This window comes from Callorhinus ursinus, unplaced genomic scaffold (genome assembly GCF_003265705.2).
Source record: "Callorhinus ursinus isolate GAN/ISIS: 27379988/994484 unplaced genomic scaffold, GSC_fseal_2.0 scaffold6, whole genome shotgun sequence".
Lineage (NCBI taxonomy): Eukaryota > Metazoa > Chordata > Mammalia > Carnivora > Otariidae > Callorhinus > Callorhinus ursinus.
The window spans coordinates 61950205-61973732 of NW_027397068.1; the positions used below are offsets into that span (position 1 = coordinate 61950205).

Here is a 23528-nt window from a genome sequence, read left to right on the forward strand (position 1 = left end):
TAGGAAACCCTTTGAACAGATTTATAAATTGCTTTCAGCTGACTCTGCTGTTATTTTTAATACATTTCCATGTTCATTATCACAAACTTAAGTTTTCTTCTAATAACAGGACAATATCAGGTACAGTTAATTTAAGAAGAATATCAGATACCTTTTTTATTTTCTTGTGTATTCGTTTGGTAAACATTGATTGAGATTCTGGTGCAAACAAAGACTGTGATAAATTCTGGAGACATAGAAGTTATAACTGGCTAAGGGAGGTGAAATGACAAATTATAATGCGATGGAAAATGTGATATAATATGTAGTGAAATTTTCTTATGAAATTTTAAAGACTAACCAGCAAAAGGATGTATCACCATGTTTTGAGAATTTTAGGTAAAGCATTACAAAAGAGCCCGTGGGAATTAGTTGGAATTTCCTACATTGACAAAGGGCAAAGGGACTTTCCATTATGTTCAGATGCATAGCCATGAAGAAATCTCTCATGCTTAGGGCACTGTATCTAGTTAAACATGGCTAGGTATGTTGTCCAGAGAGGATAATTTTAGAAGGGTAGAAAAGGTCTGCTTCATGAAAGGTCTTTTATATAATTATGAGAAAGTTATATTCTCAACCTTCTTCCAACTTGAAATCTTTAAATGAATAACATTATCTGAACAAGACATATTGCAAGTGGGTATTTTTTGGTCATTGTAGACCATCATCTAGATAAGCTACAGATTGGTGCATTTCTTGGTATGTGAATAAGGGTTTAGTGCAGGAATAGAAACCAGTGTAGGTATTAAGCACAAGGGAATTCAATTCAGGAATGTAGCTGTTTACAAAATACTGAGAAGGGTGCTAGAACTATTGAGTTTCAAGAATTACCATTACTGCCATACAACTGCCTCTCAGCACATGAATCTCAGGAGTAGAACTTGGAATGCTCTTTTTTTTTTATGTTCAGTTAGCCAACATATAGTACATCATTAGTTTTTTATGTAGTGTTCAACGATTCATTAGTTGCATATAATACCCAGTGCTCATCACCACACATGCCCAACTTAATACCCATCACCTGGCTACCCTATTCCCCTCTCCCTCCCTTCTTTAACCCTCAGTTTGTTTCCTGGAGTCTAGAGTCTCTCATGGTTTATCTCCCTCTCTGATTTCTTCCCCTTCAGTTTTCCCTCCCATCCCGTATGGTCCCCTGTACTATTCGTTATGTTCCACATATGAATGAAACCATATGATAATTGTCTTTCTTTGCTTGACTTATTTCACTTAGCATAATCCCCTCCAGTTCCATTCATGTCGACGTGGATGGTAGGTATTCATCTTTTCTGATGGCTGAGTAATATTCCCTTGTATATACAAACCGTATCTTCTTTATCCATTCATCTCTGCTCCTTCTACAGTTTAGCTATTGTGGATATTGCTGCTATAAACATTGGGGTGCATGTGCCCCTTCTTTTCACTACATCTGTATCTTTAGGGTAAATACCTAGTAGTGCAATTGGTGGGTCGTAGGGTAGCTCTATTTTTAACGTCTTGTGGAACCTCCATACTGTTTTCCAGAGTGGCTGTACCACTTTGCATTCCCACCAACAGTTTAAGAGGGTTCCCTTTCTCCACATCCTCGCCAACATTTGTTGTTTCCTGCCTTATTAATTTTTGCCATTCTAACTGGTGTAAGGTGGTATCTCATTGTGGTTTTGATTTGTATTTCCCTGATGGTTAAGTGAACTTGAACATTTTTTCATGTGTCTGTTAGCCATTTTTATGTCTTCTTTGGAGAAGTGTCTGTTCATGTCTTCTGCCCATTTCTTGACTGGATTATTTGTTTTTTGGGTGTTGAGTTTGATAAGTTCTTTATAGATCTTGGATACAAGCCCTTTATCTGTAATGTCATTTACAAATATCTTCTCCCATTCTGTGGGTTGCCTCTTAGTTTTGTTGACTGTTTCCTTTGCTGTGCAGAAGCTTTTTATCTTGATGAAGTCCCAAAAGTTAATTTTTGCTTTTATTTCCCTTGCCTTTGGAGACATGTCTTGAAAGAAGTTGCTGTGGCCGATGTTGAAGAGGTTACTGCTTATGTTCTCCTCTAGGATTTTGATGGATTCCTGTCTCACATTGAGGTCTTTCATCCATTTCGAGTTTATCTTTGTGTATGGTGTAAGAGAATGGTCCAGTTTCATTCTTCTGCTTGTGGCTGTCCAATTTTCCCAGCACCATTTACTGAAGAGACTGTCTTTTTTCCACTGGATATTTTTTCCTGCTTTATTGAAGATTAGTTGACCATAGAGTTGAGGGTCCATTTCTGGGATCTCTATTCTGTTCCATTGATCTGTGTGTCTGTTTTTGTGCCAACACCATGCTGTTTGATGATCATAGCTTTGTAGTATAGCTTGAAGTCAGGCATTGTGATGCCCCCAGCTTTGGTTTTCTTTTTCAACATTCCCCTGGCTATTCGGGGTCTTTTTTGGTTCCATACAAATTTTAGGATTGTTTGTTCCTGCTCTGAAAAATGCCAGTGCTATTTTGATAGGGATGGCACTGAAAATGTAGATTGCTCTGAGCAGCATAGACATTTTAACAATGTTTGTTCTTCCAATCCATGAACATGGAATGTTGTTCCATCTCTTTGTCTCTTCCACCATTTCTTTCATAAATATTCTGTAGTTTCTAGAGTATAGAATCCTTTATCTCTTTGGTTAGGTTAATTCCTAGGTATCTTATGGTTTTTGGTGCTATTGTAAATGGAATCGATTAATTAAATTTAAGTAGTTCATGTAAAAAAAAAAAAGAAAAGAACTTGGAATGCTGTGTCTGGTCCCCACTGCTGTCATAACTACCTCTTGCCACTCAGGTGTCCTTGAATGCCCTTGTCAGCAGAAACAGCAACAGAAAGATGGTCTGTGCCTCCCTTTTGCCTGCAAATCTCAAGCACATCCAGTTGGTAGAAACTTAATCTCATCTGGAACTTTAGCTATGGAAGAATCTGGGAAATAGAAGTTTTAGCTTTCTAGAAACTAAGAACAGGAAGGCGTAGAGGAGAACATGGAAGAGGATCCCGAGCTCCCGCTGGCCTAGTCCGGCACACACTGTAAGTCTGCACCTTTCCCAGGTGTGCATACCACAAAGTGTCACTAAAAATTTAGGGAGCATGATGGCAGAAGATAGGAAGCCATTATGGTCTGCCAAGTAAAATACGATTTCTCTTGGCTTTGAAAAGATAATGCTGAGGGCGGCTAGGAATTGATTTGACAGTCAATAATAATGGTTTAAATTAGGCCCAAGCCATGAGGATAGAGAGGGAGTAAGTCAGGAATATCTGATTGTTTTGTTAAGTAACATAATAAATTCTCACATTTTATGTAGTTTATTTGTTCATTTAATGAATTAAGTACTTACTAGGTAAAAGATGGTGTGATATTTGCTGAGAATATAAAAGTGATGGCATTTTTTCTGTCATGTTGGGCTGATTTAATGGTGATACAGGCATATAGATGAGCTTATTGGTTCATATATCCTTATGAATTAAATACACATGTGTATTTATGCCCTTGTTTATGGATGATTAATTTTAACATTACTTAGACTGTATGTGTTCTTCTGTTAAAATAGGTAATAATTAAATCTTCCAAATTCAGTGCTTGTTGACAGTATAGTACTTGACAGACTGCTGCTAAAGCTAAATAGTGAATAGGAGATGTACATATTACATGTTAGGAAGTGATATATATTTTTTAAGTCCCTTAAGCAAATACAGAAATTGTGTTCCTAGTAACAACTTTGTGTAGAATGAGTATATCGATTTTTAAGTCCTGTAGAGGGAACTAGAATACAACTCCATTTAGTCACGATATGGGGGAATTCAACTTGATTATCTATGTATTTCTAATACATTTGATTCAGTCACACACTTTTTTTTTGGCTCCTTATTATTCATTTTAAGGTACCTTTTCAGACTCAATTTAATATACCATTCTTATAATATCTGATCTTACTAGTGTTTACTGAGTTTTAATGTCTTTATGTGAGTCTCAATATGTTATTTTAATTATTTTTCATTATAACATTATGCTTTAATATGTCAGCACATAAACTTAATTAACTTTGTGTCCTGGTATCAGTAAAAACCAAAGTCACTATCATTTACTGTGATCTATATCACCTTAAAATAAAAATCTTTATAATAAAAGTGTATGAAGAACAAGAGTCATGAGACTCAACCAAAGGTAATGTTTGAGCTTCATGATAAATGCACTGGTGGCATTCTTAAAATTTTCCTGGGGTCTTTTTAATTTAATTCTAAGAAATGTAAGAATTTGTTTTTCCTGTATGTTTTTATAACTTTTCAAATAAAAAGATTTTGGTGGAATGGATTATATTAAATAACAGGTCAGTTATCTATTGCTGCATATCCAAACATCCCAAAACTTGAAAGGCTAAAATAACAGCCATTTTGTTTGCTCACCATTCTGTGGGTCAGCACTTGGGTTGAGCTCAGCAGAAGTAATCTGTCCCTGTAGTCACTTATGCAACTGTAGTTACCTGGCTGCTCAACTGGATTGGATGATCTAGCTTGCCTTACGTGTCGGTTGGTGCTGGCTGTGGGCTGGGCCAGAGTCTCCCAACAGGTTTGTCTGGGCTTCATCACATGGCACCTGGGTTCTAAAAGCATTAAGAAAGAGGGCAGGCCCCAATGTGCAAGTGCTTTTCAAATCTTTGCTTGTGGCAGAGCTGCTTATGTCTCAGTGGCTAGTGCAAGTTACAAGATCCTAGAATCAGTGTTGGGAGAGACTATTACAAGGGGGAGGATACAGGGAGGGAGAGGAGACCTCTTGGGGGGCATTACTCTAGTAGTATAGTGATACTTCGTCGTTGAAGCTTTCTGTTTTCAATGTTTCTTTGCATCTGTTGATCTAAACTCTTTAAATCTGAAATATCTTTGTCCCATGGCTATTCAGTGTCATTTGTTTCATGACTGCTTTTACTGAAAAATACTAGCTTTCTGTCATGGATCACTTTCTTAGAATAATTAACAACACATCTCTCTTTCTCTACACACACATGCACACTTGCACACATATACATATATACACGTGTGTATATGTATAGTTTTAAGTGCCCCATTCAGTGTGACTCCTTTTAAATAATATAATTTCTTCATCAATTTATTACTTCAAAGGCTGCACAGTTATGTTTTAACTATTCTTTAAACTTTCAACAAAGAAAGCTAAGATTTTTGTTTTATTTTTTTTTAAAGATTTTATTTATTTGAGAGAGAGAGAGAGCATGCAAACGCGAGTTAGGGAGCACAGAGGGACAAGCAGACTCCCAGCTGAGAAGGGAGCCCAACATGGGGCTCCATCCCAGGACCCTGAGATCATGACCTGAGCGAAGGCAGACGCTTAACTGACTGAGCCATGCAGACACTCAGATTTTTATTTTTTTAAACAAGGAAATATAGTCATTTTGTATAACAAATATTGAAAGAACCCATTAAATATAGTAGGTCCAGTTTGTCTCAACAACCAGTTTTATATTTTGGTGACTGATTAAATTGCCCACAAATTTATGATCTTGCAGTTCTTAGCAGGTCATGTTGATTGAGTTGCTTTTCTAGTAGTATGTTTTGGGGGACCACATTTTCTTGCTGGCCTTTTCGTAAATCACTGGCATGGTATTTTATTTGGTTGCAATATGGAATTTTAGTTTTCTCACTATTCCTATTCTCATTTGTTCAGAGCCATTAAAATTTGCTAATTAAGAAATTCTTAATTGTAATAAAAACCATTTGACTCCCCCCTCAACTGAATCAAATAATGAGGATAGTTATAGAGCAGAGTAATTTTTAAATATGGTGCATTGTACAAATACACTCCTGTTACTTCTATACAAGACTCATTCTAGGGACCATATTAAAGTTTTGGTGATGGATAATTAAATGAAAATTTTAATTAAGTTCCTTCTTAAAATGTTAAATAGTAGTTTGTTTTCACTTGCAAAAAACAAAGATGCTTAAAATTTTTCAGCATTATAAGTTGGTTTTATAATTGAGAAAAAACTTATGATGGCAGCTAGTATTGAAAAAGTGAATCTAGGGAAAAGTTCCAGATTTTTTGCTGAACATCGAAGAATTTATTCTTACTTTGTTTCTTTAAATATTTGAGAAACAGCTGCAGTATGCTGTTGCACTGGGAATAGAAAATACTTTATGAATATATCCAAAATCTCTGCCGTTAAGGAGATAAGTTTAAGTTTTTGAAGCATATTATGTAAATAATTTTGTTAGTATTAAAATCAAAGATGGGTAATGTAATTGTGTTAAACAAATCCGTAACTACTGCTTCGTAGAGTGAAGAATAAAGGAGAATTTCAGAGTAGTGGAACAGATCTGGAACTTGGATATTTCTATTTTTTTGTTATCTGGTTATTATTTTGTCTTATTTATGTTGAAATTATTTTTGAATTTTCAAGACGTTTTGCTCCATTCATGTTTTAGTTTACAACACATTTCGAATGAAATGGCTGTTTTTAGGTTTATTACATCGTTCATTTTATACCTGGCTTCTTGTTGCTACTTTTATATACTTCAGATAATTAAAATTTGCCTAGAACTTCTAGTTGGTAGACTATCACTTAATAATAATTAGCTAACATTTATTGAACACTTAACTGTTTCAGGCCCCATTTTAAGCATCTACCATGCTTTGTCTTATTTGGTCCTCCGGGGAACACTGTCAGGTAGATGTCCTTTACTGCTTAGAAACTGAGGCTCTGAGAGATTGAGTGGTTTGCCTAAATTCTCATGCTAATGAGCGAACAGAGCTGGAAATTAAATACAGGCAGTCTAATTCCAGAGCTTATGCCTGTGTATAATCAGAATCACAATCTATTTTCATAATTGCTAAGACCACAAATCTCTGAAAACAAATTTTAAAACAGCTTTATTTAGGGTATAATTAACATACAATAAGCTGCACATACTTAAAGTGTCAATTTGATAAATTTTGACACATATATACACCCATGAAACTGTCATCATAATCAAGGTAACAAACATACAAATCATCCCATAGTGTTTCCTTGTGGTCATCCCTCCCCTCTTCTGTTTCTGGCCTCCATCTCCACAATCTCCAGGTAACCATTGATCTGCTTTCTGTTACAAGAGATTCGTTTGCATTTCCTGTTGCATATAAATTGTATATAAATGGAATCATACAATATGTCTTTTTGTCTGGCTTCTTTCCCTCATGATAAGGATTTTGAGATTCATCAATGTTGTTGCACGTATTGGTAGTTTATTCCTTTTTACTACTGAATAGCATTTTGTAATAGGTATGTAACAATTTGTTCATCCATTTACCTGTTGACGGACATTTGGACATTTGGATTGTTTCCGGTTTTTGGCTATTACCAAGCTGCTATGAATCATCTGTGTATAAGTCTTGTATAGACCTATGTTTTTCTTTTTCTTGGGTAAATGCCTAAGAATGGAATGGGTCCATCACAGTAGTTGTATGTTTAACTTTTTAAGAAACTGCCAGTGACTAGTGACTATAGGTAATAAATAATACTGTATTGTATATTTGAAAGTTGCTAGGAGAGTAGATCTTAATAGTTCTCCTCATCACAGGATAAAAACATTTCTAACTATATGTGTGATAATGGATATTTCAACTAGACTTATTGTGTACTTTTTAAAATTTGGAAAAGTCAGAATTCTGAAACCTATATGGCCCTAGAGTTTTCAGAAAGGTACTGTGGACTTACTGCTGTGTGAAATAATAGGGTACTATAAAATGTTTTTTTGATGCAGTAGACATTTCTGTGCTTTAGTTAAACTTATATAAATCCCTTAGAAAGATGACCTGTTATTATATAAAACCCTCAACAAAAAATACAGATGATGAACCTTAAGTAATTATCTAAATGAACATTCCCTTGAGGAAGTAGACCATGAGTTGCATGTACATTTGTTTTTTATAAGTATTTTCATCTTGAAAATTTTCTGTAATGATATTGTGGTAGTGGGAATAACAATATTGTGTGTGCTATATCTTGCCTAAAACCTAGTGTCCATATGGACAGTCTAGCACTGATTATCATTGTGTATTATTTGAAGTGCTATTCTATGCAAATTTTTTCTATTATTATGTTAATCACCATACATTACATCATTAGTTTTTGATGTAGTGTTCCATGATTCATTGTTTGCGCATGACACCCAGTGCTCTGTGAACATTTTAAATAGAATATTTTGAGAGACACGATAGGTAGTCTGAAAAAAAGACCATTATATGATTTCATAACATACTAATTTTTTTTTACTAAAAATAAGTGCTACAAAAAGGACAAGATAATGTCCATTCTTGATCATGAAGTCAAATGAGCTAATAATAGAAAGTGTTTGAAATTTTTGGAATGATAATAAAGTTCAATACATGCATGTAAATTATAATTTGTTAATGAAGGCCTATCATATCATCATGACATAGGAAGAGATAGTTGTCTAAGCCTCAGTGTGGAGGATCTCTGCCCTCCATGAGGCTTACAAGTTAGTGACAAAGGTAGACCTTACCTGTCTTAAAAGTCTAGCCTAACAGAGATACAAAGTATTGGGATATCAATTTGAATAAAGGTGGTATTTGAACTGAAACTTGAATAGAAGAAAAATATAAACCGGCAGAGCATTTTGCCTGGAAGGAATAGTAAGCACAGGTGATGAGATGGATTAGTGTGTTTAATAACTCCTAAGAAATATAATAGTACCTTGGGGTCATGTGGGTATTAGACTCATAGTTTGTGGCTTAATGGTTAAATTTGTGATGTGCCTCGTGATGCGATAAGCACTGGGTGTTATACGTAATGATGAATCATTGAACACTACATCTGAAACTAATGATGTACTGTATGTTGGCTAATTGAATTTACATTAAAAAAATGAAAAAAAATTTGTGATGTGCCTAAAGTAGCACAGTGACTGACAGACAGATTGGAAACACTGGCTTTAAAGCTCATCTTTCTGCCAAGCCATGCTATCTGTGTACTGTAAGGCCTCATGTTTGACATATAACTTGAATTTGCATATTAAATATTAATCACAATGAGTAGGTAAATCTGGTTGTGTGTCATTTTTGCCTTTCCTAAATTATATATCGTGATTAACTCTCAAATGCAATTAATAAAATTTACAGACATTCTTCTAATTACCTTTTTGGCTATATTTTCTCTTTCAGGGTTACATTTTGCCATCTGCCTTTCCAGAGTAAGTGGCTCTATGTGGGCACTGAGCGAGGTAATATACATATTGTCAATGTGGAGTCCTTCACACTCTCAGGCTACGTCATTATGTGGAATAAAGCCATTGAACTGTGAGTTTGAGCACATATTCCATATCTGAAATTTCAGTACCATTTGATACCTTTATATAATAGCTAATCAGTAAATCTATGTGGAGTTAAATATGTCAGACATTCTTGGTATTAAACACAGTTTATTAGCCTTATCTAAATATTATTAGCAGGTTGTAAGTTTAAAGGCTTTATAGATAGATGAACATATGCATATATGACATGTACAGACTATAGCACAAGTTTAGTGAAAAAATTCTTAGGTGAAAAACACTCCACTTTTTTTTTTTCCCCCACATACTTTTAACTTCTGGTTGTTTTTCTTTCAAATGCTGCCCATGCCCCACTAATGGGTTGCCACCAATGTTCAGAAAACATTGATCTAAATCACTACTTGGTATGTTTTAATCAACAAATATAATGTAAATGTTTGCAGGGTAACATTACAGAATTTGACAGTAATTTTCCCTAATTTTGATATAATGATGGTTTTCCTTTAACAACAACAAGAACAGGGTTGAGCTGTAAGGCCCCAAGGATCCTTAGCACTAACTTTGCACTCTGTGTTAGAATCTTATCTTTTATATCTTATCTCAAGTTTTTCCTTATATTATTTAGACATAAAAATCAAAATTTAAGGATATTGGCAAGATTCATTTTCAGTGTTTTTTAAACAATTCTGTGTTGTTTCATTCCACAGAATTTGACATTAAAGATAAATTTGTAGCATCTCTCTTATGTAATGTCTTGGTGCACCTGTGATAGTGTATTAAGACTCGTTTTCCTTCCTATGGCAGGGATGTTATCATGTCTCAGTCCCTTGGTAAAAGGTGTGGGTTTTTGCTGTCTGTTCTGTGAGTTGATCACAACATCTAGTGGGTAGGCCTAGTGCAGATGTCTGTACGGTTTCACAAAGGTCTCTCATGAAGTGGACTGGTGTCTCAGCCCTCGGAATTTATGAATAGGGAGGTGCTTATTCCTACTGTATGGGCATTAAGTTCAGCTCCATTCTTAGCTGTATGACTTCTTTTTTCTCTGACCAAGTACAGTGGCATTACTTTTGTTCACTTTTTAAAAAACATAATAGAATTTTTCCTATTTTTCATGTGAACTATGAAACTGGATGAGATGCTCCAGTTGGAGGCTAGAGTTGAGTAAAATAAGATAGTAATATTTTAGATGATGCTTTATTTAAAAATATTAATTCTGAGAATTATACCATGAGAATAGGGTTGTTGTTTTGTGCTATAATACTAAATTGAACATTCTTTCCTATATAGAAAGTATACTTACAAATTTTGCTGACTTGTATCAGTGTCACTGTTTTTCTTCCAATTCCTATTTTTTTTAATTTAAATTCCAGTTAGGTAACATACAGTGTGATGTTAGTTTCAGGTGTACAATATGGTGTTTCAACACTTACATACAACACCCAGTGCTCATTACAAATGCAGTCCTTAATCCTCATCATGTATTTAACCCATCCATCCCCACCCATATTTTTCTTCTGAGTCCTATCTTGATCCGTATTAAGAACTATACATCTCTAATTGATCACTTACTGAATTGTTTTCCTCCTTTATAAAAGTATCTTTATTTTCCATTCATTGATTTCATTGTGATGAATATACAGTTGTATTGGAATTTTTAATTAAGAAAAAATCTTACTATTCTATTTTAGGTCATCTAAATCTCACCCAGGACCAGTTGTCCATATAAGTGATAACCCAATGGATGAAGGAAAGGTAGAATTTTTTTCTAAAAATACATATTTATTAAATGCATGGATTTTGGTATTTTTTAAAAATATGCAAACTGTTCCAGTACCACATACATTTACCTTGCAAAATTGAGATTTCTAACAAAGGTTGTACATCAAAGGCGTGTACTGGTTTATTTATATATTATGAAGAACAAGTGAGAGAATTAGAATCATTTACAGTTTTAAAGAACAAAAAACCCTAAGACAAAATTTAATAAGTACTAGTAAAAGTTATTAATTTATTTTTGGCTTATTAAGATTTTCTGGTAATCCTGGCAAAAGCTGTTTTCTTTTGGTCTTCAATTATTTTTAACACTTAATTATACAATTTTTGTAGCATTTATCACATAATGCCTTGTGTCTGTATCTCATCTCCCTTAAATTTTTCTTCTTAGATAACAGATTAATAATGTAGAGATTTTTAAAGTAGTACTTCATTTTTTTATAATCAAACCCAGTTTCATACAGTCAGTGTCTAATTGTTGTTTAGATTTGTTAATATTTTTAAAAATAAATAAAGTTTCTTTTTCCATGAATCTCTTTCCTAATTCAGTCTCTTAAGTAGTTCTATTTAATGATATTTTTCTACTTACAGAATTTTATGATATTAGCCTACATAAACACCAGGATGTTTATCACTATCAGAAGTCAGTGAAATGAAATTTCTAGGTTTTGTGAAGGTTTTTTCTTCCCTCAGTTGGTGGAAATGGTCTAGCCTGTATGTTGAGTTAACACTGTTCTCTTATTTGCCACTGGGAAAACAAAAGAGGATAGCTGTACTGTTTGGCGTTAGCTTGTAATCATACAAATGTATGTTTTGAGAGAAACTTTACACTAAGCAAGTTATAGTAACCTGTACCTTCACATTATTTTCTTTGCTACAAGGTACTTGTTTAGAAGCCAAGACTTTAGGTGGGAGGCATGGCAAGAGAATTAAAAACTCCCCCCCCCTTCTACCTGGATTCAGTCTCTAAGTCATTTCAGTCCTTTCTTTGCAGTGTCTCTTTTCTATTGTCTCATTATGACCACTAAAGTTCAAGGCATTCCAAGCCATTCATGAGCCATTTCCACATCAATCTTCCTAGAATGCTGTTTTAATATCATTGCTCTCATGTTAAAAAGCTTTTGGTGGTTCTGCAGTAGGTAACAAAGTAAAGCTTCTTTAAAACATAGCCCTAGGTTTCATTGTCTTTCAGAACATCTTTACCTGAATGCTATGCTGAAGTAAATAGTTATTTCCAAATGTGAGCTGCTCATTAATGCCTCCATGCCTTCTTTATGTGAGTCCCTCTGTTTGGAATGCTTTCCCACTGTTCTGTCTCTCAGCTGAATACTTACCCACATTTTAAATGTATATCTTTCATGATATCTTGCTGATAATCCTGACTAAAAATGCTTTCTCTCACTTCCAAATCCATTAGCACCTTAGTTGTACAAGTTTTACAGTATTTGTCACATATTGCCATGTATTAGAAATATGTGCATATCTCACCTCCCCCGAACTTGAAACACCCCTTAAGCATAGAGATAATACTTATGAAGTTTTATGTTTCCCATGGTACCCAACATATAAATAGTAATGCCTCTGTATATACTTGATTTATTATATAAATAAATTGTATATAACTGCTTATTATCATCCTCATTTTTTTGAAACCCAGCATTATGTTATTCTCCTTACTTTCCAGAGTTAATCTCACTCAAACATTTTTGAAATACTAAGGTACTAGAGTAGATTATATTGTCTAACCTTTGATTTCTAATAGAAAAATCCACTTTATATCAATGACTCTCTACTGTTTCCAAAGATCTTTGTGACATTGTGTTGCTAAAGAAAGGTATAAAGTGACAGGGCAGGTTCCTCCAAAGTTAACCTATGGTAGATGCTACCACATTAAGCAAAGGTCTTAGCTAGGGAAGGTTAGGTACTAGTGTAAAATTACTTAAGATGGTAACAGAAATAATTACCACTTATTGAACTCTACTTTGTTTTGGGCACTGTGCTTTCTACTTTATATGCACTATTTTATTTGATCATCTTAACAATTTTTAAGTTAGTTATCTTCCCTGATTTACAGATGATGAAGCAGAGACTTGGTGTGATTATGTGTTCCAGAGGTACAAAATTAGATATTAGTGGAGCTGGGATTTTGAAGACTGATTGCTCTGATTTCATCCCCAGAGTTATTGATGTTGTAGAGAGTTATATTCATATTCAGCAAACCCACTAATGCTTTTCATGAAAGAAAAAAAGAAACTAGTCAACAGAATATAAATTAACATCTCTGAGTTATGAGAGAGTCTAATAAGAATAAACGTTGAAAGAATTTCCCAAGTTTAAATAGCATATCTTTAAGTTAGCTCTTCAATTTTTTAATATTTAGGAGATTATGTGGATTAAAGCCTAACCTGTTGGCATAGATTTCTAACATTCTTAGGATGTTAGAGCTAGCTAAGGGATTAAAGCTTACTATAACCCTCTTATGTTATTAACATCTGGATGGGTAAAATTATTTCCTTAATGTTACATGGCTTCTAAGTAACAGATGTAAGACTAGAGCTTAAGTGACCTGTGTCCTGAGCAATCCAGTGCTGTTTACACTGTACATCAACTCTTAAATTTTATCCTTTCCCATCTCTTACTCCTGAAGTTTCTCTATTACTTCCCCATCAAAAAATGCCATGTCACATGTCTAAGATATTTAGAAGGACTAGGAAAAGGTAAAGGAAACAAATACCAGTTTTTCCTAGAAGGAGAATATATCTCACATTGCCTAGGCAAGAACAGTTTGTGTTAGCAAAATTAACTGTACTTCCTACAAAGATGAGGGGTTTTGTTAGCTTCAGTGACTGCCCCTCCAAGTGCCCCTGTAGTCTGAAATCCACTAAATTGCTATTTCATTAAAATCAGTGGGTCTGCCCCAACTTTATTCATATCCCCAGATTACATGAAGAAGTATTGGCTACCTACTAATCATTTATGTATTCATTAAACAAATATTTATTGAGTGTCTCCTGTGCACTAGGCAGGATATTAGAGACCTATAGATGAAAATGCATGTGCTAACATAGGAGAAGGAGGATTTTAGTCTATCTAGAAGAATTGGTGGTTGGCTTACCCAAGGGAGCAACACTAAATTGAGACTTAAAAATGAGTAGAAGATCACTCAATGAATAAAAGGAAAGGAGGTTTCAAGCAAAGGGAATATTGAGATTTGAAAAATGTCAAGGTGGAGTGTTGTGGGCAGCAGAGATTGGATAAAGTGAACCATTTGTGAAGCAAGAACATGCGTTTGATTCTGGAATTTATTCATTCACAGAAAAACGTGTGAAGTACCTACAAATACCAGTCAAGCTCTGGGTCTTACTGTAGTGGTGAACAATATAAAAACAGTCCTTGCCTAAAGAGACTATTGTTATAATAAGTAATAGGATTCAGCTAAGGAAAAGGCCATTATTGTGCAGTGACCCTTCAGATTAAAAAATGTACAGAGTGCTGTTGGAGCACATAGAAATGGGATTGACTTATATTTGGTAGGTCAGGGAAGGCTTCCCAGAGGAAGTAATAGCTAAAACAACATCTGAAAAATTAGTAGGATTGATCTGGCAAAGAAGATGACTTCAAATATGGCCCAGGAAGACAGCAAAGATAAAAGAAAGCGTGAACTGAAAGATGTGCTGGAGTATATTGAATAAGAGGGATGTGACAAGGGACAAAGCTGTAGAGGTCAGCAGAGGTCAAATGATGATAAATCTTGTAGGTCATGTTACTCAGTTTGGACTTTATCCTAAAAGTAATAGTAAGGCATTAAAAAAATTTTAAAAGCATGCATTACATGATCAGGTTTGCATTTTAGAATTGTTAAACACTAGCTACAGTAGCGAATGGGTTTAAAAAAGGAGCAAGACTGGAGTCAGGGAGACCAAGAGACCAGAAAAGAGAACTTTGTGTCTTGAACTAGTAGAGAAGTATTGGAGGTAGGGGTAAGTAGAGAGATAATAGGATGTAATTTTAAAATTACTTGATGATTTTTACCTGAGGAGGGAGAGACTAGAGTTAAGGATGACGCCCCCAAGGTTTTTGTCTGAGTGACTTAATGAACACTAAGATAAGGAATTCTGAGAGAGACACTGCAGTAGTGAACACCAGAAAAAGGGTAGGGAAAAAATAATGAATTCACTTTTGGACACATACTTTGAGGTTCTTGTGGAGTAGATAAAGGGACCCATCTCCACTGGAATTATGAGTCTGAATCTTATGAGAGGGATCTAGGCTCGATATAACTTGGAACTTTTTAATAGATAGATGAGTAAATGACATTGCCTGATAATGTTTTGAATTAGGAAAGTTTGTAAACTCTAAAGCACATACAAATGTTAATTTTTATTAGTAATTTATTACGTTATATTAATTAATGAAAATGTACTCAGGACTTCAAAATGGTACTATTTTCTTTCTCAATAATTAGTTATATATGTTAAGTCCCTAATCATCAAAGACATATAAATATGCAATGCAGTGTTCTCAGTTGTCATTCATGTGATTAGCAATGCAGATGTTTAATTATAACTTTATACTTGAAGCATTTGAATGATAATAGTTATCTTTATTGTCAGCAAATAAATGTTTCACATAATATCATTCCTAGGTCATGTGACATTTTCTTTTATTACAGCTTTTGATTGGCTTTGAATCGGGAACAGTAGTGTTATGGGACCTCAAATCAAAGAAAGCTGACTACAGATACACATACGATGAGGTAATACTATTTTTGCTAATCAAATATTATTTTTGTCATTTTTCTAATTAAGAGCAGCTTCTTTAAGAACTTAATTGGTGATTATAGTTGAGGCAACCTTTGTAATTGCAGTAACACACCTAATACATACACACACACACACACACACACACACACATATGTAATCACATAGCTCAAAAGATTAAAAAATAATCTCTTTTCCATCCCTTGTTATTTGGCCATCCAATCCCCTTACCTCTGGTACTAGTGTTACCAGTTTCTCATGTATTCTTCTAGAGGTATTCTATCATTTACAAGCAAATTAATTAATGTATCCTAAATAAATCCTATTTTTGTATTATAGACAAATGATAGTATACTGTAGACAGAGTTTTGCTTGCTTTAAGATCCAAATAAAGATTGACTGTGATTGATTGATATCTTCTAAGCCTCTTTTAAACTATAGGCCTCTCCTCTTACTCTTTGCCTTCCCTTTTTTACTTCATTCCTTCTTTTTGGCCATGTATTCACTGAAGATAGTTTATCAAAGACTAGATTTTTCTGGTTCCATCCCTCTTGTGTTTAACATCTTTTTTTTGCCCTTAGATTTCCTATAAAATGGATAGTTTACTGAGGCTTGAATAAATTCAGGTTCATTTTTTATTTTTAGCCAGACTTCTTAAATGATGCTGATGCTTTTCTGTCAGTTGGAGTGTTAGTGTCTGTGAGGTTAGCAGCCAGTGCTGTTCAAAGCCTAGATTTGTTAATGCAAAGAGGTTGCAAAATGAAGATGTTCTAATTCTGTAATTCCTTCTCTATTTATTAGCTCAGACACTTTAGTGTAAAGAGAAACTTCTCACATACTATTTGGTTAAGTAGCAGTATAGTTAATGAAGGAAAGCATCAATGATTCTTTCCTTTTATTTCAGTATTTACTCTAAAGGGGTTCTGTAATCCCAGTGGTGACCAATTTGTTCTTGCTTTTAGTTTCACTGTGTACTTAAAGATTTAAACATATTTGATGTGCTTCAGTACATTGAAGTTATTATCCTTATTGATTTTCAAATTCTCCCGTTTTGGTCAGTGAACCTCCTCCTTTTGGTTCCTGAGTTCTTTGGTGATAATAGTCTTGGATAGCTTTCCTGCTCTCTGTTATAAAAAAGTATAACTATTAATCTGTATATTTTTGTTTCGAACTTAGAATAAGACTTTTTCCTTATGAAATGTGGCTTCTTTCAGTGTGAAATGATATCTGGTAACTGTAATCTGGGGTTTAGTAGGGGTCATGATTTCTAATTCAATGAATAGAGCTAGGAAATGTATAAGTGGTTTTGCTTGTTTTTAAGATAAAATATGTCATGTCTTCATACTGATACTTTCAGTTACTTAAAACAGCAGACTATATTGAGTAACTATAATAATACTTGGAATACTTTATAAATGTTTGCATGTGGTCGTTGTAAGCATGGCTAAAAGAATTTCCTTTGTTTTCATAGCTGCATACTTTTTGTTTTTATTTTTTTTATACTTTTTATTTTTTAAGTTTTTAGTTACTAAGCACTGTGGTTCACTAATCAAGATCTTAAAAGTATAAAAAAATATTTTTAATAAAGGGTTCTTCTAATTTCATTGGGAGTTTTGACCTGTAAATCTATTTTCTACACTAAAATCAGAGCAGATTTTAAAAATTCACTTTTTTTTGTTTTGCTTCTTATAAATTTAAATAGTGATCTTGGCTTTAGCCATTATGGAGTCACAGGGACTGGATTTACCCTCTTGCCTTAAACAAATACACTGGAAAAATACGTGAAACAACAGTTTTTAGAAATTAGATAGCAGGTAGTAAGAACAGAGTTTCCTTCGAGAGGAAACAAACAAGGTGAGCCATTTAGTTGCCTTAGCTTATGGCCTAGAGATTTTTCCAGGTCTCAGTACATAAAGGGGAAACCTAGGTGGAAACTCAGCAGTCTCTCTGAGTTGAGGAGACAGAATTGAGAATTTGGGGAAGCCAAAGTATTTGTAGCCTATAAGGCAAGGTACCAAACGTTAGGGAACTACCTAGAGAAAGAGAAAGAGTTAGAAGTCTACAGGGAATCCCCCACCCTGAGTCTTCAGGTAAATACTGATTAGTGTGTGGGTATGAGGCTTAGAAAAGATCCACTAGAAAGGAGTAGGTAAAACAATTGTCATAGCACACAGGGCCAAGAATAGTTTACATTTGCAACAGAGTGGGGAAACCTTGTAATGCATGGGACATCAGAAAAAATACTCAGAAGGTATTGCCTCAATAGTGGGTCTACACTAACCCTAAAGACGCGTCTGGCTGGCCTAACAAAGCTTAAAAGCAAGCCTTGAGAAGTCTAAACTGTTTTCAAATAATATAACTACTCAAAAAGGCTCAAAAATATTCCAAAGAATATAATAATAACCCACCGTAAATTTCACAATAGTTAGCATCCAAACAAAAATTTGAGGCATAGAAAGAAGCCAGAAAGTATGATGCAAAATGAAGAGAAAATGCAGTCAATAGAATCAGACTCAGAAATGACACGATGATAGAATTAGTAGACGAGGATATTAAAACAAATGTTGCTAAATGGGTTCCATACACTCCAGAAAGTAAATGAAAGCATAAACATGTTGGAAAGGGTTTTTCAATTCTTCCTTGTCCTAACTGGAATGTCTAGAGATGAAAAAAATAAAATGGCTGAGATAAAAAATACTCTGGGTTGGTTTACCAAAAGATTTGATCTTGCAGAAGAAAAGATAATGAACGTGAAGACATTAACAGTGAAACTACTCAGTATGAAAGATGGGCAGAAAAGGAGCAGAATATCAGTGAACTGTGCTTCAACTTCAGGCAGACTAATGTATGTGTAATAGTCCTAGAAGAAGGAACATGGACAGAAAGTGTATTTGAAGAAATAATGACCCAGATTTTTCCAAATTTGATGACAACTATAAACCCTATAAACTAATAGGATATATAGATATCTCAGAAGTTCTGTGAACTCAAAGCAGAAGGAAAATGAAGGAAAGCTATATAAAAGCACATGTTTCAGTTGCTTAAAATTAGACCTAGTGATACAGAACATCTTAAAGGCAACCAGAGGAAGCGGGAAGGGAACACATTAAATACAGAGGAAAAAAGATAAAAATGACAACAGTGGTTTCCTTACAAATAGTCCAAGCCAGAACACAGTAGAACAACACCTTTATGGTACTGAAAGAAAAAATTGTCAACCTAGCATTTTATATCCAGCAAAATATCTTTTCAAAACAAAAGAAAAATGCTTTACACACATCAAAAACTCAAAGAATTCGTCACTTGCAGTCCTTCACTGCAAGACATGTTAAAAAGTTTTTCATGCAGCAGGCAAGTGATATAAATGGAAATACGACTCTACTCAAAGGAATAAAGGACACCAGAAACGGTAGATATGTAGGTAGATAGAAAAGCTTTTTAACTTTTTTATTCTCTTTAAGAGGTAATTATGCAAATAAAAAATGATAAAAATGCATTGTAGGATTTCTGACATGTAAATTAAAATATAGACAATAGTAGCACAAAGGTCAGGAGACAGAATCTTTTTGTAAAGTTATTATACTGTACCTGAAATGTTAAGATATTACTTGAAGGTGGACTATGATAAGATAAAGACATATGCTATAAATCTAAAGGAAATACCAGAGCAACAAGAGTAACCTAGATAGTTAAGCCAAAGAGGAATATAAAATGAAATTTTAAAAATATTTAATCCAAACGGAAGCAGAAAAGGAAAAGAGGAACAAAGAACAGATGGGGGAGATAGAAAAAAAAATAGCAGGGCAACAGATTTAGACCCAGCTATGTCAGTAATCATATTAAATGCAGTCATTTAAATACCCCAAATAAATGGCAAAGATTGTCAAATTGGATAACAAAGCAAGATCAAACTCTACACTATTTAAAACCCACTTTAAATATAAAGACCCAGAGATGGAGGAGCAAGATGGCAGAGGAGTAGGAGACCTAAATTTCGTCTGGTCCCAGGAATTCAGCTAGATAGGGATCAAACCATTCTGAACATCTACAAACTCAACAGGAGATCGAAGAAAAGAATAGCAGCAACTCTCTGAACAGAAAAGCGATCACTTTCTGGAAGATAGGATGTGCGGAGAAGTGAATCCTAGGGGATATTCGGGAAGATAGACAGCAGGAGAGGGGGTCTCCGTAGGCCACTTCTGGCAAGTGATAGAGCAGCAGAGCACAAAATCAGAACTTTTAGAAGTCAGCTCTGCTGAGGGACGTTGCTCTAGTGACTAAGCGGGGGATGGAACCCTCGCTAGGACAGTGTGGTCTCAGGACCCTTAGGGTCACAGAAAGACCGGGGGTGCCTGAGTGCAGCAGAGCTCCCAGGTATCGGAGCGGGGAAGCCGGCTGCAGAGACGGAGCCAAGGAGTGGGCTCTCAGCTCGGGGTTGCCGTACACTGTGATCCATGGCACAGTCGGGCCACTTCTCCTCCAGCAGGGACCCAACAAGCAGCAGATCTGGGGAGCCTCCCCTTCCTCCCCCGGGAGGAACGGTGCAGTAGCACACTGCAGGAATCTGCTGGGTTTGGAGCCTCCACACGAGGTCGTGCACAGAGATAGGAACGCTCGGTCACTGGCGGGGTGACCACGAAGAGCGGCCGGCCAGAGACCGGGGAAACCGGAGTGATTGACGGCTTTTCTCTGGGGCTCACTGAGGAGTGGGGCCCTGAGTTCTCGGCTCCTCCAGGTCAGAGATTGGGAGGCCACAATTTTCCCTCTTGTCCTCCAAAGCTGTATGGAAAGCTTGCAGGAAACAAAAGCTCCCAGCAAACCCAAGCATATTACTTAGCCCTGACCCGGCAAGGGCGGGGCAATTCCGCCTCCGGCAAAGACATTTTGGGAACCATGGCAACGGGCCCCTCCCCCAGAAGGCCAGCAAGAACAGCCCGCCAAGACCAAGTTTACTGATCAATGAGAACGGCAGAACTCCAGCACTAGGGGAATACTGCACATAGAATTCATGGCTTTTTTCCCCCTGATTCTTCAGTCTTTTAAAGTTAATTTTTTTAATTTTTTTTTAATTTTTCATTTTCCCTTTTTCAACCAACATCTTATCAATCCCTTTTTTAAAAATTCTTTTTTATTTTTCATTTTTAGAGTCATATTCTATCCCTTCATAGTAGTTAACCTTATTTTTGGTCTATATATATATAATTTGTTCTCTCTTTAAAATTTTGGGATATAGTTTCTTCTAAGAGACCAAAATATACCCTCAATCTCTAGGGTATGGCTTTGTTCTAGTCTCCTGCCTGATCACATTCTCGCCCCCTTTTTTTTTTTAATTTTCTTCTTTCTTTTTTCAACCAACTTCTTATCAATTCCTTTTATAAAATCTTTTATAATTTTCATCTTTACAGTCATATTCCATCCCTTCGTCGTATTTACCCTTATTTTTGTACATATATAAGCTTTTCTTTCTTTAAAATTTTGGGAGGCACTTTCTTCTGTCAGACCAAAATATGCCCAAAATCTAGTGTGTGGCACTGATCTATGCCCAGCCTGATCATGCTTGATCATACTTTTTTTTTTTATCTTTTTCTTTTTTTTTTCTTTTTTCTTTCTTTCCTTTTCTTTTCCCCCATTTCAGGTCTCTTCTGATTTGTTTAGTGTATATTTTTCTGGGGTCATTGATACCCTGTTAGCATTTTGTTCTCTCATTCATCTATTCTCCTCTGGCCAAAATGACAAGACGGAAAAAATCACCTCAAAAAAAAAGAACAAGAGGCAGTACTGACTGCCAGGGACCTAATCAATACGGACATTAGTAAGATGTCGGAACTAGAGTTCAGAATCACGATTTTAAAGATACTAGCTGGGCTTGAAAAAAAATGGAAGATATTAGAGAAACCCTTTCTGGAGAAATAAAAGAACTAAAATCTAAACAAAGTCTAAATCAAAAAGGCTATTAATGAGATGCAATAAAAAATGGAGGCTCTAACTGCTAGGATAAATTGGGCAGAAGAGAGAATTAGTGATATAGAAGACCAAATGATGGTCTTCTATAAAGAAGCTGAGAAAAAGAGAGCTAAACAACTACTGGATCACAAGGGCAAAATTCCAGAGATAAGTGATACCATAAGATGAAACAATATTAGAAACAATATTAGAAGAATTGGGATCCCAGAAGAAGAAGAAAGAGAGAGAGGGGCAGAAGGTATATTGGAGCAAATTATAGCACAGAACTTCCCTAATTTGGGGAAGGAAACAGGCATCAAAATCCAGGAGACAGAGAACCCCCCTCAAAATCAATAAAAATAGGTCAACATCCCAACATCTAATAGTAAAACTTACAAGTCTCAGAGACAAAGAGAAAATCTTGAAAGCAGCTCGGGAGAAGAGATCTGTGACCTACAATGGTAGAAATATTAGATTGGCAACAGACTTATCCACAGAGACCTGGCAGGCCAGAAAGGACTGGCATGATATATTCAGAGCACTAAATGAGAAAAATATGCAGCCAAGAATACTATATCCAGCTAGGTGGTCACTGAAAATAGGAGAGATTAAAAAGCTTCCAGGACAAACAAAAACTAAAAGAATTTGCAAACACGAAGCCAGCCCTACCAGAAAAATTGAATGGGGTCCTCTAAGCAAAGAGAGAGCCTAAAAGTAGCATAGACCAGAAAGGAACGCTGACAATATACAGTAACAGTCACCTTACAGGTAATACAACAGCACTAAATTCATATCTTTCAATAGTTACCCTGAATGTAAATGGGCTAAATGCCCCAATCAAAAGACACAGGGTATCAGACTGGATAAAAAAACAAGACCCATTGATACGCTGTCTGCAAGATACTCATTTTAGACCCAAAGACACCCCCACATTGAAAGTGAGGGGGTGGAAAACCATTTACCATGCTAACGGACACCAAAAGAAAGCTGGGCTGGCAATCCTTATATCAGACAAATTAGATTTGAAACCAAAGACTATAATAAGAGATGAGGAAGGACACTATATCCTACTTAAAGGGTCTATCCAACAAGAAGATATAACAGTTGTAAATATCTATGCCCCTAACATGGGAGCAGCCAATTGTATAAGCCAGTTAATAACAAAAGCAAAGAAACACATCGACAACAATACAGTAATAGTGGGGGACTTTAACACCCCTCTCACTGAAATGGACAGATCATCTAAGCAAAAGCTCAACAAGGAAATAAAGACTTAAATGACACATTGGACCAAATGGACTCCACAGACATATTCAGAACATTCCATCCCAAAGCAACAGAATTCACATTCTTCTCTAGCGCCCGTGGAACATTCTCCAGAATAGATCACATCCTAGGTCACAAATCAGGTCTCATCCGGTATCAAAAGATTGGGATCATTTCCTGCATATTTGTGGACCACAATGCTTTGAAACTAGAACTCACTCAGAAGAGGAAAGTTGGAAAGAATTCAGTTCCATGGACGCTAAAGAGCATCCTACTAAAGAATGAATGGGTCAACCAGGACATTAAAGACGAATTAAAAAAATTCATGGAAACCAATGAAAATGAAAACACAACTGTTCAAAATCTTTGGGATGCAGCAAAGGTAGTCCTAAGAGGAGAGTATATAGCAACACAAGCCTTTGTGAAGAAACAAGAAAGGTCTCAAATAC

The 23528-nt window shown here is 35.4% G+C and overlaps 1 protein-coding gene across 5 annotated transcripts in view; it reads left to right on the top strand.

Annotated features, from left to right (window-relative positions):
• The window catches only part of STXBP5 (syntaxin binding protein 5), a 174313-nt gene that overhangs the window by 43683 nt on the left and 107102 nt on the right, over positions 1–23528 (top strand). For all 5 annotated transcript variants that reach the window (XM_025866294.2, XM_025866293.2, XM_025866295.2 and 2 more), the window contains exons 5-7: positions 9231–9365; positions 11026–11089; positions 15783–15866. In XM_025866294.2, coding sequence (XP_025722079.1) covers positions 9231–9365; positions 11026–11089; positions 15783–15866 — 283 coding nt within the window. The remainder of the gene's footprint in view (positions 1–9230; positions 9366–11025; positions 11090–15782; positions 15867–23528) is intronic.